At 45.4% G+C, this 16,066-nt stretch overlaps 1 protein-coding gene and 1 pseudogene across 2 annotated transcripts in view; both read left to right on the top strand.

The window, feature by feature from the left end:
- Positions 1 to 842: 842 nt before the first annotated feature.
- Positions 843 to 16,066, top strand: part of SLC30A4 (solute carrier family 30 member 4) — a 29,637-nt gene continuing 14,413 nt past the window's right edge. The window contains exons 1-3 of one of the 2 annotated variants that reach the window (XM_033166958.1): positions 843 to 901; positions 4,068 to 4,612; positions 12,375 to 12,521. In XM_033166958.1, coding sequence (XP_033022849.1) covers positions 4,231 to 4,612; positions 12,375 to 12,521 — 529 coding nt within the window. In that variant the 5' untranslated portion in view covers positions 843 to 901; positions 4,068 to 4,230. Of the gene's footprint in view, positions 902 to 2,508; positions 2,640 to 4,067; positions 4,613 to 12,374; positions 12,522 to 16,066 lie in introns of those variants that run through there. The other variant, XM_033166957.1, reaches the window with a different exon arrangement.
- On the top strand, positions 8,908 to 9,297 carry LOC117056455 (annotated as a pseudogene).

The raw sequence follows: 16,066 nt of genomic DNA, 5'->3' as shown, positions 1-16,066 counted from the left end.
CCTAAAAAGGCAGTTTCTGGGTCACTGCAGTAGTCCAAGCGGGAAATAACTAGAGCATGCACTACTCTGGCAAGACAGTCTGCAGGCAGGTAGGGTCTCAGCCTGCGTACCAGATGGAGCTGGTAGACAGCTGCCCTGGATACAGAATTAACCTGTGCCTCCAGGGACAGCTATGAGTCCAAAATGACTCCCAGGCTGCGCACCTGGTCCTTCAGGGGCACAGTTACCCCATTCAGGACCAGGGAGTCCTCCACACCTGCCCGCTTCCTGTCCCCCCAAAACAGTACTTCTGTCTTGTCAGGATTCAACCTCAATCTGTTAGCTGCCACCCATCCTCCAACCGCCTCCTGACACTCACACATAAGGCTTTATGAATTAAAAACAAATTTCTTGAATTGTGCTCAGAAATGTATAGGCTGTCAGAGCAGTGGGGCCAGAACAGGTGTGCTATAAAGTGATGCTCTGACCCTAGCTATTAATCTGGCTCCTAGATGTTACACTAGCTGCAGGTGCAGCTTTTCTCCGCCTACCTAAATCTGTTAATAATCTTCTGCACAACTTTAAAAGATACAGGAGCCCCCTTTCCCCTTTAGCATAAGGATGGGCTGAAGAAGGGAAGGGAAGGGAAGCAACAACCTTGTTTGAATATAAGCAGATTTGGTCAATGCCAAGATGGGAGACCTTGTGTACTGTTTTGAGTTCTGCAGGAAAGGCAAGATAGAAACAGGCATCACCTGTTGATTTTCTGCCTAACATGTAGCTCTTAAAGGTGCAGAATGTCTGCCCATAAGAAGGTGGTAACACTTTGCTAAGCCCAGGAAGCCACAGCATTTAGCAAAGCAAAGAATACAGAGGCAAGCCAGAATGACTGCTGTTAATCACGCTGTGAGCAATTTAAAAGGTATCTACGGCGAGGATTTTGTACTGTTATGTCAGCGCTTTTTCACTGCAGAGTATAGCTTTGTCCAATCTTCTTAAAAGCATTGTAAAATTTGCACTTCTGCTAATGACCAAATGACCACTGCAAGCATTTTGCTATTCTAGTTTTTGTGGTTAAAAGATAAAGCTGTTGGTTATGTACAATGTGACTTTTTTGTGCTCTACGAAGAACAGCACATTTTCCGTTTGCATAGGGTAGTGTCCTTGCTTCTCATGAGAAATTATTAACAGTTTTGTTAAACTTTTGGTGAGAAGCGTCATAGAGCACAACCGAGGTTTCTCGGTGATGGTCTAGTGAGTTGTACTATCAGTGCAGAATGCCAATTGACACATCTTGTAAGAACTATAATTAATATAAGGCAAGATTTACTTCCAAACCCCATTGATTTCAGTGAGAGTAAAGTATATAGATGTTTAAAAGCACATTTAAAAAACAAACAAACAAACCCAGAGTCCTTCTGGTTGGGGATAATTCAGAGGGAAATTCCCAGTTAGCCCCAAAATGGAAAATGAGTCAGGTCCCAACCAAAGAAGAATGGCAACTGAAATTGATGGAATACACACATTTTGCAGTTTTAACATATAGAATAGGCATGTCCAACAGTTTATCATGGGGGTGTCCCAGGTTGATCGCAGTATGAAGTACACAAACACACACACACACAAGGCTCAACAACTTTGGTCAACCTTCCCCTAAAGAAAGCTCAACAACTCCTGGCAATGACAATGGGTTGATCATAGCCGGTCATTTTATGCTGTGAGTAGATCACAGTCTCTTGGGAGTTGGACGTGCCTGGTATAGAATAAGAGAACAAGAAGAACATACGTTTAGAGAAGAGTGGAAAATGTTTACTGAATATATGGGTGAAAACTGTGTGCATTTAAAAACACTGGTAGCATTAGGATAATTTCAACAGTGTAAATAAATTTTGATGGATATAACAATAGATTACTGTACGGTTTAGTTTATGTAAAATATTGGCCAGTAACGCGAGATGAGCGCCGCAACCCCAGAGTCAGACAAGACTGGACCTAATGGTCAGGGGTCCCTTTACCGTTATGGTATGGAAAATGAAACATGGAAAGAGAAGGGAAGTCATTGATTTAAGGTTGTTTAAATGAATATTTTGAAATGTAATTTAGAATACACACACACACATATACATACATACAAACAAATACACACACACACATATATATATATATATATATATATAGAGAGAGAGAGAGATGGAGTTAATGGTTAGAGTAGTAGTTAGTAGGCCAGATTATTGGGTTAGTAATTCTCCTTCAAACATGAAGTTTACAGATTAGACAGTCACTATCACCAGTCTCTCAGCTTGACCTACCTCTCAGGGTTATTGTGAGGATGAAAAATTGGGGGAGATGCGTTTGTACAACTCTTGTAGGGTTACAGTAAACAAACAAACAACAGAATGCAGACAGGAAAGCAACCAAGCAACCTGCGTGCGTGCATTTGCTTTAAGTCTTATTTATTGCGCAGGATGTCATACAACACCCCCCTTCTCTAACTGCCTACAATTCCCAGCCTGCCCCGCGCTCCGACTCCATGTGCACGCTTAACCCTTTCGAATCCTCGGCGCCGTTGCTGCAGCGGTTGAGATTCGGAGCTCAGATGGGTGTCAAGAGAATCCGGGCACGTGAAACGGCAGCTGGCTTTTCTTCGTCTCGGAAAGGCGGTGCGTTTGCGGTGTGTGTGTGTGTATATATATATGCATTGCAACCCCCGCTTTCCCCCTCTTTTTTTCTTGCTGTAACTCCGTGATCCCCAGACCCGCATCGTGAGAACGCGTCTCGCCTTTCTGTAACCGATCAGACAGCCTCCCAAAGAAAACAGCAAATAAAAAATGGTCGGGGACGAATTGAAGGGGGGCACCTGGGCGCCGCAGTCGGGACCCGGACGCTGGGACAGCGGCTTGCACATCCGCCATGGCCCAATCTAAAGCAAAATTATGATTTTTACAAAGGCCTCTCAGAAGCTGTGCGCCTCTGGACTGGCTGGTTTTTTGGTCCCCCCCCCCCTGCTTTGGGAGGTGAATGTGGGGGATGGCGCGATCGGCGGAGAAACCTTCCCTTTCTAGGGGGAGGCGAAGCTGCTTGGATGAATATTCAGGCATGCATATTCTTCCCGATAAACCCACACCCTCTTTTTTTGCTAATCCCCTTGCAAGCTGGCTCTGCCCAGTTGGCTGCCGGCGGGGGAGAAGAGCGCAGGAATCTGTTCTCTCCGACTTGAGGGACGTATCCTGAAGCGCTGGATCGCGCGCAAAGCGCAGGGCGTCTTCTCCACGGGGGCAGCTAGACCGCGCGTCCCTACGCGCTGCTGTTAGTTAGGGACCCTGTTCCTGTGCAGACGTGCCGCGATGTCCCCGCTCCGCATCGGGATAGCGGCTGCGGTTTTCCCTGGCGGTAGGAAACATGCCATTGTCCCCGAGGCATGCCAGATGTGCCACTGCGCGCTATTGTTTTTGTTCCGCGCAGGGAGGCATAGGAATTGCGCTTCCCTCTGTCATTTGCAGGGTCGCCACTCTGTGCTTTTGTACTCAACCTATGGGGGACCCCAGGGTGGATAGGAGGGGTGGGGAGGGAACAATCCTGTTGATTACGTTGCTTTGACTGTATACTTTATATTTGACTTTCTTCAGAAATGTTTTGATTCTGGATTGTTTCATTTATATTTTAATATGCTGTAAACCGCTTTGAGATTTTTCTTAAAAATATAAAGTGGTATAGAAATGAAATGAATAATAAATAATAAGCCACCGGTGCTCCTTGAGGCCCCCCCCCCCCCGTGGCTTTTTAGAAACATTTCCTTCCCTATAACATCGTGATCTGATGATTCACAGGGTGCCACCAACATCCATGGCACTTTTTTGCATAATGGTTAATGGAAGCAGTTCCCTGCCTCGAGGCGCTTACAGTTAAAGGGATTATACAGATGGGAGAGGCATGGGATGAGTACAGTATGAGGAAACTGGGCTACACCTCCTTAGACTTTGTAACCCATCAGGCCGGGCAGCTTATTGCAATCCTGGCACAATATCAACAGGCGGAAGTTTAGCTCGGTTCCTAACCCGCCCTCTTTCCCCCCCCCCCCCGTGTTGCAGTTTTGATCTCTCTGTGAACTTGGAGCATCTGTCTTCTCCCAGGTGAGAGATGACCCGGGTGAATAGCAAAATGAAGCCCTCTGGCCTGCGAGGAGAAGTTGCCTGAGGAGAAAAGGGCCGAGCGGGCCAGCCTCTGGCTGCGGTGCCGGCCGGCAACCTTACCATGGCTCATTCCAGCATCTGGAACAGCCTCAAGTCTGTGCTGAGGAAGAACAATGACCCCTTGTTCTTGAACGACTGCAGTGCCTTTGACTTCTCGGACGAAGTTGGCGAGGAGGACTTCCCCAGGTTCAACAAGCTGCGGGTCGTGGTTTCGGAGGATGCGGCAGACGCTTCGGCCAACGGGGCCCACGTGGGACCCCACTCCGACGACGAGTCCTTGCTGGACAGAGACATGGCTCTGCGGACCGCACAGGCTGGACCCGGCGCAGAACCTTGTAACAATTGCAACAAGCAAAGGGAACTCTCGAAGCAGAAGAAGGTGAAGAGGCGGCTGGTTCTAGCAGCCGTCCTCTATCTCCTCTTTATGACAGGGGAGCTTATAGGTAAGAATCCCTTGATCTCTCCTGAAAAGGCGATCTTTCAATCGCTTTGCTGTGCCTTCGGGGACAGCCTTTTAATTATTTACTCGGTGGGACCTTCGGTTATGAAGAGGCGGCAAGCTCAGAGGACACCTTGAGTAGGTCAGAGCAATGTGCAGGGGAAACAGAGTGTAAAAGGGCATTGCCACCTTTGCAAATTACTGTTACATTCATCGATTCACCTGAATAGTATGTCTCCATTTGCAAAGTGGAGGTTTCGTGTTCCTGTTGGTGATGCTTTTCTGTACCTAAGGGACCGCCTCTCCTGGTATGTCCCGTGTAGGACCTTAAGGTCCTCAAATAATAATCTTTTGGAGGTCCCGAGCAACAAAGATGCTAGGTTGGCCTCAACTAGGGCCAGGGCTTTCTCAGTATTGGCCCCGACTTGGTGGAACAGTCTATCACAAGAGACCAGGGCCCTGCGGGATTTGGCATCTTTCCGCAGGGCCTGCAAGACGGAGCTGTTCCACCTGGCCTTTGGGTTGGTTTCTGTTTGATACTTATGCTTCATTCTTTTATTGGTGGGCTATTTGAAAATGAGACTGCAGTTTTAATTTTGAATTTGTATTTTAATCTGTATTTTAAATTGATTGTTTTTATGTTTTTGCTGTGGTTTTAATTAGTGTTAGCCACCCTGAGCCCGGTTTTTGGCTGGGAAGGGCAGGGTATAAATAAAAATTTATTATTATTATTATAATATTATGAAAGGGATAAAGGAAGTTGAGTAGTAGTCGTAATAATAATCTTAAAAAAAACCCAAACAAACAAACCACTCCTTCATATGCCCCCTCCTCAAGAGGTTCAGAGGGTGGCAACACGAGAACGGGTCTTCTCTGCAGTGGCTCCCCGTCTGTGGAATGCTCTTCCCAGGGAAGTTTGCCTGGCGCCTTCTTTATACAACTTTAGGTGCCAGGCAAAAACGTTCCTCTTTAACCAGGCCTTGGGTTGATCCGATTTACATCCTATGCCCTTTTAAAATGTGGGGTTTTTTTTGGTGGGGGTAATTGGGTTGCTGTTCTTATTTTCATTAGGTATTTTGTGGTTTTATATCTTGATTTTATTCTGTGAACCGCCCTGAGACCCCCGGGTATAGGGCGGTATATAAAGTCAATAAATAACAACAACAACAACAACAACAACAATAATAATGGGGGCTACGTAGCTTGGTTGGTAGTGCATAAGACTCTGAATCCCAGGGTCATGAGTTCAAGTCCCACATTGGGCAGAAAGCTTCCTGCATTGCAGGGGTTAGACTAGATGACTCTTGTGGTCCCTTCCAATTGTACACTTCTATGATTCTGTGATCTGTTAGCTGTATGTCACATGCCTGGAAGTAACGGCCTTGAGGCTTTCTCTTGAACTGTGTGGAATTTACATGGAAACTGTCCCTCTGATGGAGATATTTCCGAAAAAATTAGTTGCAGCTAAATTCCATGGAAATCAATGGGCCTCAGCTTAGTCCCATTCCATTGTTTTAAATGGGATGATCATAATGGATTGTGACCATTGTATTTGTTACATGCATAGTTCAAGCTCTTTATCCGACATTCATCCTGTATAAAATCATGCGGTTATTCTGGATCACATGCTTTTGTTTTCGTTTCGAAACCACAATGTTTTCCCCCACTAGCTACTTCTTATGTTGAATGTTCCATCCACCCCAGTTGGATTTATGCTAACTCTGAACATTATGAGTGTTTGTTTGTGTAATACTTGCATAAATACATGTCAAGATTTAAAGCCAGAATAAAATCACATGGTTAGGTTTTTTCATTTTGAAAAAACAAATTCATAAAAACATCAAGTTACTGGCCGTAATCTAGCATACATAGGCATTCTTAAAACCCATTCATATCAACGGCATTCAAAGTTTGCACAACCATGAACTTTTGCAGGCACAGATATAACAAAAGCCTTAAGTAGCTGCAAATTATAATCTGTAGAATTTGTTCATAGAATTGTAGAGTTGGAAGGGACCGCAAGAGTCATCTAGTCCAACCCCTTGCAATGCAGGAATCTTTTTCCTCAACGTGGGACTCGAACCCATAACCCATGAGATTAAGAGTCTCATGCTGTACCAACTGAGCTATCCCTTCAGTCAGTGTGATTACTTGGACGTATTCTTCCTGCTATAATTTGTATTGCTGGACTTTCCGTTTAGATTACGGTAATATCTCTTGGGTTTATTAATCTGATATTCTGAGTTCTCGCAGCTAGCAGCACCCTTTTTAAGGTGGCCAGTAGGTATCAGTAACTAAGCAATGAAACTTTTCAGATAAATTACCAAAAAGTTAGAGGACTTATTTAAGCAGGGTTTGGATTTTAAAAACCCACCACCTTGTTATTTGCCCCGCAGTCCAGCGACTGGATCTGTGCTGCTTTTCTCCGCATGTTTCTAAAAGTCATGTGAAAAGGTTTGTGTTGCATAAAGTTCCCCGATAAAGTTGCCATTTGGTCAATGATGGCAAATGAGGGTTTTTTCCAGTCAACCCAAACTTGGTTGATATGGTTTCAAAAGCCTGTGTTGTGTTTTCAGCGTGGGAAGTGTCTCCCATTTAGATGCTCAGTGTCATAAATAACTTGGCATATGCTTGGTGTGGCCAAATACGGTTAATAAAACTCTTGGGCTGGACGTTTGCAGCTTCCTTGGACTTACTGGAAATGCAGTTTTCCTGAGACGTAGCTCTTGCATCCTTGAAGGTGGTTTGCGGGACAGGAGTCTTTGTGAACTGCACTGTGGCAGAAATCCACAGTCTGGAAACCCTTAGACAGTCAAGTTAACCAAAGCAAATGCAGTTGTTGTTTTTTTTTTATTTTTTTAATAGTTTTTATTATTTTTTTCTAATTTACATCTCAAGATATTCACTTAGACAACCTTAAATCAATGACTCCCCTTCTTCTCTTTCCGTGGTTCATTTTGCATAGAATACATCCCTGCGTATTTTACATGAACTAAACCATTCAGTAATCCATTGTTTATGGATTACAGGTGGCGCTGTGGGTTAAACCACAGAGCCTAGGGCTTGCCGATCAGAAGGTCGGCGGTTTGAATCTCTGTGATGGGGTGAGCTCCTGTTGCTCGGTCCCTGCCCCTGCCAACCAAGCGGTTCGAAAGCACGTCAAAGTGCAAGTAGATAAATAGGTACCGCTCTGGTGGGAAGATAAACGGTGTTTCCGTGCACTGCTCTGGTTCTCCAGAAGCGGCTTAGTCATGCTGGCCACATGACCTGGAAGCTGTACGCCGGCTCCCTCGGCCAGTAACGCGAGATGAGTGCCTCAACCCCAGAGTCATTCGCGACTGGACCTAATGGTCAGGGGTCCCTTTACCTTTACCTTTAAACCATTCAGTAATCCATTGTTACATACCATCAAAACTTCTTTACACTGCTGAATTTATCTTAATGCTACCAGCTTTTTTAAATGAACACAAATTTCACCCAAATAATCAGTAAACATATATTCTCCTTGTTCTCTTATTCTGTATGTTAAATCTGCAAGCTGTGCATATTCCATCAGTTTAAGTTGCCATTCTTCTTTGGTTGGGACCTCGCTCATTTTCCATTTTTGGGCTAGCAAAATACGGTCCGCAGTAGTAGCATACATAAATAATATTTTTGGATACCTGGGTGCATTGGCTGACTTCTCAATCTCCACAGGAAAAATTGCCACCGGGCCTATTACCCCCCCCCCCACTGCACCAGTTTTCAGCTCTGAACCTCCTAAGCTGCTTGCACAAAGATTTGTGATCAGCCAGCCATGAGACGGGCCTTTGTCCTTTATGGCTCATTGAAGGTGACAATGAGACATCAGGCTCATTATTGACCGGGATGTTAACATGCCCTTTTTAAAATCTCTTCTACAAAGGAGGGTTGCTGCGGACACCCCTCACCCCACCACTTCCATCGGCAGAGAAGTGCCTCTGCCACCGGCACTGATTTTGGGCAAGATCTCACCCAAAATTGGTGCCGATGGCGACGGGGTGCACAGTGGTGGCAAAGCGGGCAGCGGCAGGAGCAGGGAGGTAGTGGTGGCAGCAGTGGCAGGGCGGAGAGGCACTTCCCGGTGGAGGAAGGGAGGACAGGAAGAATAGTGTGTGAGCCAAGCACTTATTTTTGCCCAGATAACATTATGATGGGAGTAGCCAGGGCATCAGGCTCCCCATGGATTACTATCACCTTAGGGAGGAGGCGAAGGCGGTGCAGAGTCAGGAGGCAGTTGTTTTCTATTTCTCTCTCAGCGGTTACTGGAATCTTTTCAAGATGCCAGAGCCTGCGAAGTCCGTTCCCGTGCCTAAGAAGGGGTCGAAGAAGGCTTCACCAAGACCCAGAAGAAGGGCGACAAGAAACGCAAGAAGAGCAGGAAGGAAAGCTACTCCATCTATATCTAAAAACTCCTTCGTCAGCGACATCTTCAAGCGCATCTAGGTCTACAAGGTGCTCAAGCAGGTCCACCCGGACAAGGGCATCTCCTCCAAGTCCATGAGCATCATGCACTCCTTCGTCAGCGACATCTTCGAGCGCATCGCTGCTGAGTCTTTCGGCCTGGCCCATTACAACAAGCAATCCACTATCACTTCCCGGGAGATCCAGACTGTTGTGCTCCTGCTGCTGTGCACCAAGGCCGTCACCAAGTACACCAGCTACAAGTAAACTTGGAAAAGAACTACTCCACTTGTTTTATGGGAGGGCATCCAATTTCATTGTACTTGTACAATGACGATAAAGAAATCTTATATCTTATATCTTATTTAGAGCAGGGCTAAAGACCTGGAGGAGGAGGAGGAGGAGGAACTTTAGGATCTGTACCTCATTTTCATGGTACTGTGCATATGCCCACACTCTTCCTCCACGCCCAGGTTCCGCCATCTAATCACAGGGGCAGGAGAGGCACATTAATCCCACACAATAGATCGGCACATGTGATTATTGTTGGTCCTGGAAAAAAGCCATGGAAAAGGTTTCTCTGTTTTTCAGTGTAGTTCCAAGGCTACAATGGTTGTGTCCCCCCACTGCAAGTAGCGTTTCTTTTTTTTTGAAATAGTTTTTATTTGTTTTTAGAAGTATAACATTATAAAAAGACATCCGTAAAGGTAAAGGGACCCCTGACCATTAGGTCCAGTCGCGTCCGACTCTGGGGTTGCGGCGCTCATCTCACGTTACTGGCCAAGGGAGCCTGCGCACAGTTTCCAGGACATGTGGCCAGCATGACAAGGCCGCTTCTGGCGAACCAGAGCAGCGCACGGAAACGCCGTTTACCTTCCCGCCAGAGCGGTACCTATTTATCTACTTGCACTTTTGACGTGCTTTCGAACTGCTAGGTGGGCAGGAGCTGGGAACGAGCAATGGGGGCCTCACCCCATTGTGGGGATTTGAACCGCCGACCTTCTGATCAGCAAGCCCTAGGCTCTGTGGTTTAACCCACAGCGCTACCCGCGTCCCAACAGACATCCATACACACCCACATTTACAGATTCCTCCGAATTTCTGGACTTCCCACCTCCCCTTCATGGGTCCTTGCTATTAAACTGTTTCTACTGCATCTTTTCCAATAATCTGAGTTTTATATAACTCCATCGTCTCCATAGTACTTGCTACATTACAAGTGTTGATGCAATCCTGCTAATGTTTTCACCTGCTTACAGTGGTCTGCAATATAAATTATGATTTCCCCCCATTCTTTGTTAAAGTTCTGGTCTTCTTGGTTCCTGAGCTTTCCGGTCAGCTTTGCCATTTCGGCATATTCCAATTGTAGCGGAGCAAGGTGATGGTGCCGGCCGCCCTGGGTGTCATCACCAAGGGGAGGGTGTGTGACATTCAGCGCACTGCCCGCCCACGACTCCTGCCTGCTCCAAGCCGTGGGGGGAAGGGGGGTGGTTTCGCCACTTTTTGCCACTTTATTTTGACATCCCCGCGCTCCCGGACTGCTGGAGGTGGCATGCAGGCATACAGGGAGAGGACGGGAAGGAGGCAGGCGAGCAAACAAGCAGAGGGTGGAGGCAAGGAGAGCAGCAGAAGGTCTCTCAACTTAGGACCCAAACCCTGCAAACCGCCCCCCCCCCCCCAAGTTCAACAACTCCTCGCAATGACAATGGGTAGATCACAGCCAGTCTTTTATACTGTGAGTAGATCACAGTCTCTTGGGAGTCCAACTAGATTTCAATGTGGGTGGATGGGGGTGACAAGAATTTTTTTGCACCGGGTACCACCTGACCTTGCTACGCCACTGATTCCAATAGCTTGATTTGCCATTCTTCTCTGGTAGGGACTTTTTCTTCTTTCTACCTCTGGGCTAAAAGCATCCAGGCAGCTGTCGTCGCATACATAAAAAGTCTTTTCTGCTCCATTGGAATATCAGCACCTATAATTCCTAATAAAAAAACCCTCTGGTTTTTTTTTTTAAACAAGTTCATTTAAACATTTTTTCCCCAACTCATTATGTATCATTTCCCAGAATGCTTTTATTACCTTACAAGACCACTACATATAATAAAAGGTGCTTTCTTTTTTCTTTACATTTCCAACAGAAATTTGTACCTTACTGGGAGTATGCAAGTACTGTAGTGTTTCAGTTATTGGAGGTGGGCATGATATAGGAGGACCCTTGATAAAACCCACAAACCTCTTCCCCTTCTCCCAGTTTTAGCAAAACATTTTGGCTTTCCAAAAACAGCGGCTATGTGGGCTAAATTAAGCCGTAACAATAGATAAGGATCCCTTAACTGGAGCATTGCGCCAGTCTCACTAGAAGCTGCCTTAAGTTATGAAAATGGTATTAATCCTTTGAAACAGCATTCACCAGCCTGGTGGCCCCCCCCCCGCATACTTTGGACTCTGATTCCTGTCAGTCCCCAGCCAGCAGTTGCAGCTGATGGGAGCTGTGGTTGAAAACATGGAGGGCGCCAGATTGGGGAAGGCTGCGTTCGGAGATGGCTTGTTTGAATAAAGGTTTCCAGGCAGATGTTGCTGCCTAATAGAGTGGAACCTCGGTTTTCAAATGTAATCCATTCCGGAAGACCGTTCAACTTCTGAAAACCAAGGATCAATGTTCGGTCGGCAAAATCCATTGGAAAAAATGGGAAAACACGCAGTGGAAGCTGTTCGATTATTGAAAACGCATCCGAAAATGGAAGCAATTACTTCTGGGTTTTCAGTGTTCTGGTTCCGAATTGTTTGGCTTCCGAGATGCTTGGAAACCGAGGTTCCACTGTATTAACTTGTATGTGCTTGTTGCTACAGTTCATTTAAAACACACCCTAGCATATAGCATGGGCTATAAACCATGCTATATGATGAGATGGTTGGACAGTGTTCTCGAAGCGACTAGCATGAGTTTGGCCAAACTGCGGGAGGCAGTGAAAGATAGGCGTGCCTGGCGTGCTCTGGTCCATGGGGTCACAAAGAGTTGGCACGACTGAACGACTGAACAACAACAACATAAACCATGTTTAGTATATGTGCATTGTACGAGATTTTTTTTCTTGCTAAGCCCAGTACTTAATATGCTGTAATGGCCTGGAATTATTACGACTCCGGCGCAGCTGCATTTATTCATTTGTTGATACACACTTTAAATTGTAATGTGTGAATATGGCAAATGTTGTGCTTGTGTGTGATTGGCGGCTGCTCCCTTTTGAGGGTACAGTACACTTGGTTTTACTTCTCTCTAGCATAGACCCCTTTATATTATAGACCTAACATATATTTCCCTTTTAAATTTGCACGTCAAGGTGGATACGTTGCCAACAGCCTCGCAATCATGACGGATGCGCTTCATATGTTAACTGACCTCAGTGGCATCATTTTGACCCTGCTTGCTTTGTGGCTATCTGCAAAATCACCGACCAAAAAATTCACCTTCGGATTTCACCGCTTAGGTACGTAATCTTTTAAAATTATTATTATTGTTGTCGTTCTAATAGAGCTGTATGTACCAATGTATGTAAGTGCTGGATCTCGAAACAGTGTGAACTCTTACGTCAGGGGCTAGTAGCCTGAGAGGACTATGTTTAAAAGTTGATTTATGAACTTAAAGTAGGTGGTATGGGGGGGGGGAAGGAATGTAAAGCCCACTTTTACCTGTATATAGGACACACATTTTTGCAAACACTTTTTTTGTGTTCATGCATTTCCCCCCCTTCTTTTTGCTTTCCTGTATATGTTCAAAATATCTTCAGTGTTCAATGTTATTTGCACCGGGACCCTTATTGTAGTGTGAGGTTCCATAGGCAGAAGATCCTTCATCATGTGCACGAAAAAGAGGTCAAGGCCTGTAGCTCAGTGGTTAGACAATCTGCTTTGGATGCAGAAGGTCCCAGGTTCGATCCTCAACATCTCGAGGTAGGGGATGCGTAGGTGGCGCTGTAGTTTAAACCACTGAGCCTCTTGGGCTTGCCGATCAGAAGGTCGGCGGTTCGAATCCCCATGACGGGGTGACCTCCCGTTGCTCTGTCCCAAGCTCCTGCCAACCTAGCAGTTCAAAAGCACACCAGTGCAAGTAGATAAATAGGTACCGCTGTGGCAGGAAGGTAAACGGCATTTCCATGCACTCTGGTTTCCGTCAAGGTGTTCCATTGCCCCAGAAGCGGTTTAGTCCTGCTGGCCACATGACCCGGAAAGCTGTCTGTGGACAAACGCCGGCTCCCTCGGACTGAAAGCGAGATGAGTACCACAGCCTCATGATCGCCATTGACTGGACTAAACTATCCGGGGTCCTTTAACTTTTACGTTTTTTTACCAGGTAGGGCTGGGAGAGAACCCTGTCTGATATCCTGGAAAGCTGCTGCCAGTCATTGTTGAAAATTCTGCGCTCAGTCGATGAAGGGTCTGACTGATGTGGTTTAGGGCAGCTTCCCATGCTCTGAAGATATAAGGCAGCAATCCCATACTGGCTTCCCTGTGAGTAAGCACAGGTCTAAGGCATACCTTCTAAGACAGATGCTGTGGTGCAGTGGTTAGAGCAGGGCTGGGGAACCTGTGGCCCATCAGCTGTTACTGGACTACAAGTCCCATCCTCCTTGACCGTTGGCCATGCTGACTCCCACATCATCTGGAGGGCCACAGGTTTTCCCCATTGCCGGGTCAGAGCATCAGTCTTAGAACTGGATCGCATCCCCACCCAGCCATCAAGCCCACTGGGAGATCTTGGGCCAGTCACACACAACTCCTCCTTCTGACTTGCAACCTAAGAACATAACAGCCCCGCCGTCAGAGACCAAAGGTCTGCCCAGTTTGGCATTCTGTTCCAGTGGCGTAGCGTGGGTTGCCAGAACCTGGGGCTGCATGGAGGGTGGTGGGAGGGAAATGAACAGAGTATGCATGCACGTTCAATTGCCTAATGGCGTCTGTGTCACCCAGGAGATCACAGCCACAGAGATAAGAAAAGAAGAGCTGTTGTTCCGTTGTATGGAGAGGTCACTTCTTGGTTTGGATGGAGAAGCCGTTTTCAGATTTCCACCCCCTAACAAATCTGCGCATGGGGCCTCCTCATGCTACACCACTGTTCTGTTCGCACAGCGACTAACCAAATACCTGTGGGAAGCTATGTGTAGCTTTGTGCTTCTTGGTTAGAATGTCAGATTAGGACTTCAGAGACCAGGGTTCAAATCCTCGCTTGGCCATGAAGCTCACCGAGTGCCCTTGGGCCAGTCACTGCCTCTTAGCCTAGCCTACTTCACAGGGTTGTTGTTGAGATTAAATGCGGAGGGGGAGAATTGTGTCTGCCACCACTTGGAAGAAAAAAAGTGGGATATAAATGAAACAAATGAACAAGCAAACAATATAACGTTCTTAATAATTAATGCTGAATTAGGCCCGTTGATTTCAGAGGACCTGTGTATTGGATTGTGGGTAAATTAACGGACATGTGTTTAGAAACTATTACAGTTTATCTCCTAAAGCTAGGGCAGTACCCACCAAAGGTTTCCTAGAACATTTATCAACTCTTAGAAGAAACGAAAGTTACGAAACAAAAAAGTATGTTGCAATTTAAAAATGCAGACTCAGCTCTGCTTCATGCCTGTGTTAGGTTAGTCTCTGATCAGATTATTCAATTCACTGTTCATTTGACTTCTTTTTTTAAGCTACAATTAGATTCCCCCCCCCCAGTCGTGCTTTTTGTTTTTAGTTCCAAATTGTAATGGGGGCCCCATGGGAATTGTATAATAACCCTAAGCACTGGGTTGTATTTAAATGCCTTTGAAAACGACTCCTGGCCCCGGTGGGTTATATTTCAGTCATAAGGATACTCATGCCACAAAATTAAAAACTATTGAAAGAAAAGGTTCGTTGCTGCCAAACTCCTTATCGCTTGAGCCGGAGGAAGACTTGCTACTGTACAGTATAGTACAGTATGGCTTTATAATGAATTGATGGGCTGATACTGTAAGCTCAGTGTGCAGGGAAATGTCTCTATCTAGGAATAAAAGCTTGGCAAGCTCAGTTATGAAATTCAACCCTCCTCCGACCTAGATGGAGTAAAAGGAGACTTTGGAAACATTTTTTCCCTCACAGGGCCCGTTAATAGTTTCACTCTTCAATTTTTATGCTGCTTTTACGTCCTGTTTGCATGTATTTTTCTTTCTTTCTTTTCCCCATTTTTTTCTTTTTCTTTTTGTTTAGGCATTACAACAACTTTAGAAAAATTATTAAAACCAAACTGAAGACAAATTGCTCTGGGAACACTCAGGCATTATTATATGACAGCATCAGTTACTTTTATCCTAGTCAATCCTAATCAAAGTAACTCCTAAGTATTCAACAGGGCTTTTTCCTGGAAAAGCTACTTGGACTACTGCCTTAATATTTTATTTATTTAAAAGAATTTATAAACCTCTCAGTATTGGAAATGTATTTAAGTGGTGTACAAAAATACAAACGCAGAAACAGCAGAATCAGAAATTGATGAAATACAGTATTATTGTATTTTTAATGTATGCATGTCCTCCGAGTCACCCTGGTTGTTTATTTTTTAAGGTAGTAGGGGAAATAGCTTACATTGGGCTCATAAGACTGGGAAGAAGCTGAACGTTTTTTTAGTTCAGTTTCTCCTAATAAGCTAGCCTATTACTGGTAGTTTTTTTTAAGAATCTGTGACAGCTTTGCAGAGTAGCTGTCTTGCAGCCAGCTAATCTGTGGTGCAGTTTTTGCTAATTAAACGAACTTGTGATGTTGTACGCCATGGACTTTCCAAACTGGGGGTTCCAGGGAATCTTTAGATTCCTCAAAAGCTTAAGTGGGAATGCTCCATAGTTTATCTGGGATTTCTCAACGATCAATAGGGTGGCAGTCCTCAAGAGCTTATCTGGGACTGCTTAACGAGGAATGGGATGGCAAGAAAATAGGGTTGCCTGTTTAATTGGGTTATTTTAATTATTTGCATTGATTGTGTGTTTTTGATTGAATCTTTTTCAATTTATTCCGT

The sequence above is a fragment of the Lacerta agilis genome, chromosome 13 (assembly GCF_009819535.1).
Source record: "Lacerta agilis isolate rLacAgi1 chromosome 13, rLacAgi1.pri, whole genome shotgun sequence".
Taxonomy (NCBI): domain Eukaryota; kingdom Metazoa; phylum Chordata; class Lepidosauria; order Squamata; family Lacertidae; genus Lacerta; species Lacerta agilis.
This window is presented reverse-complemented; position numbering and strand designations above follow the sequence as displayed.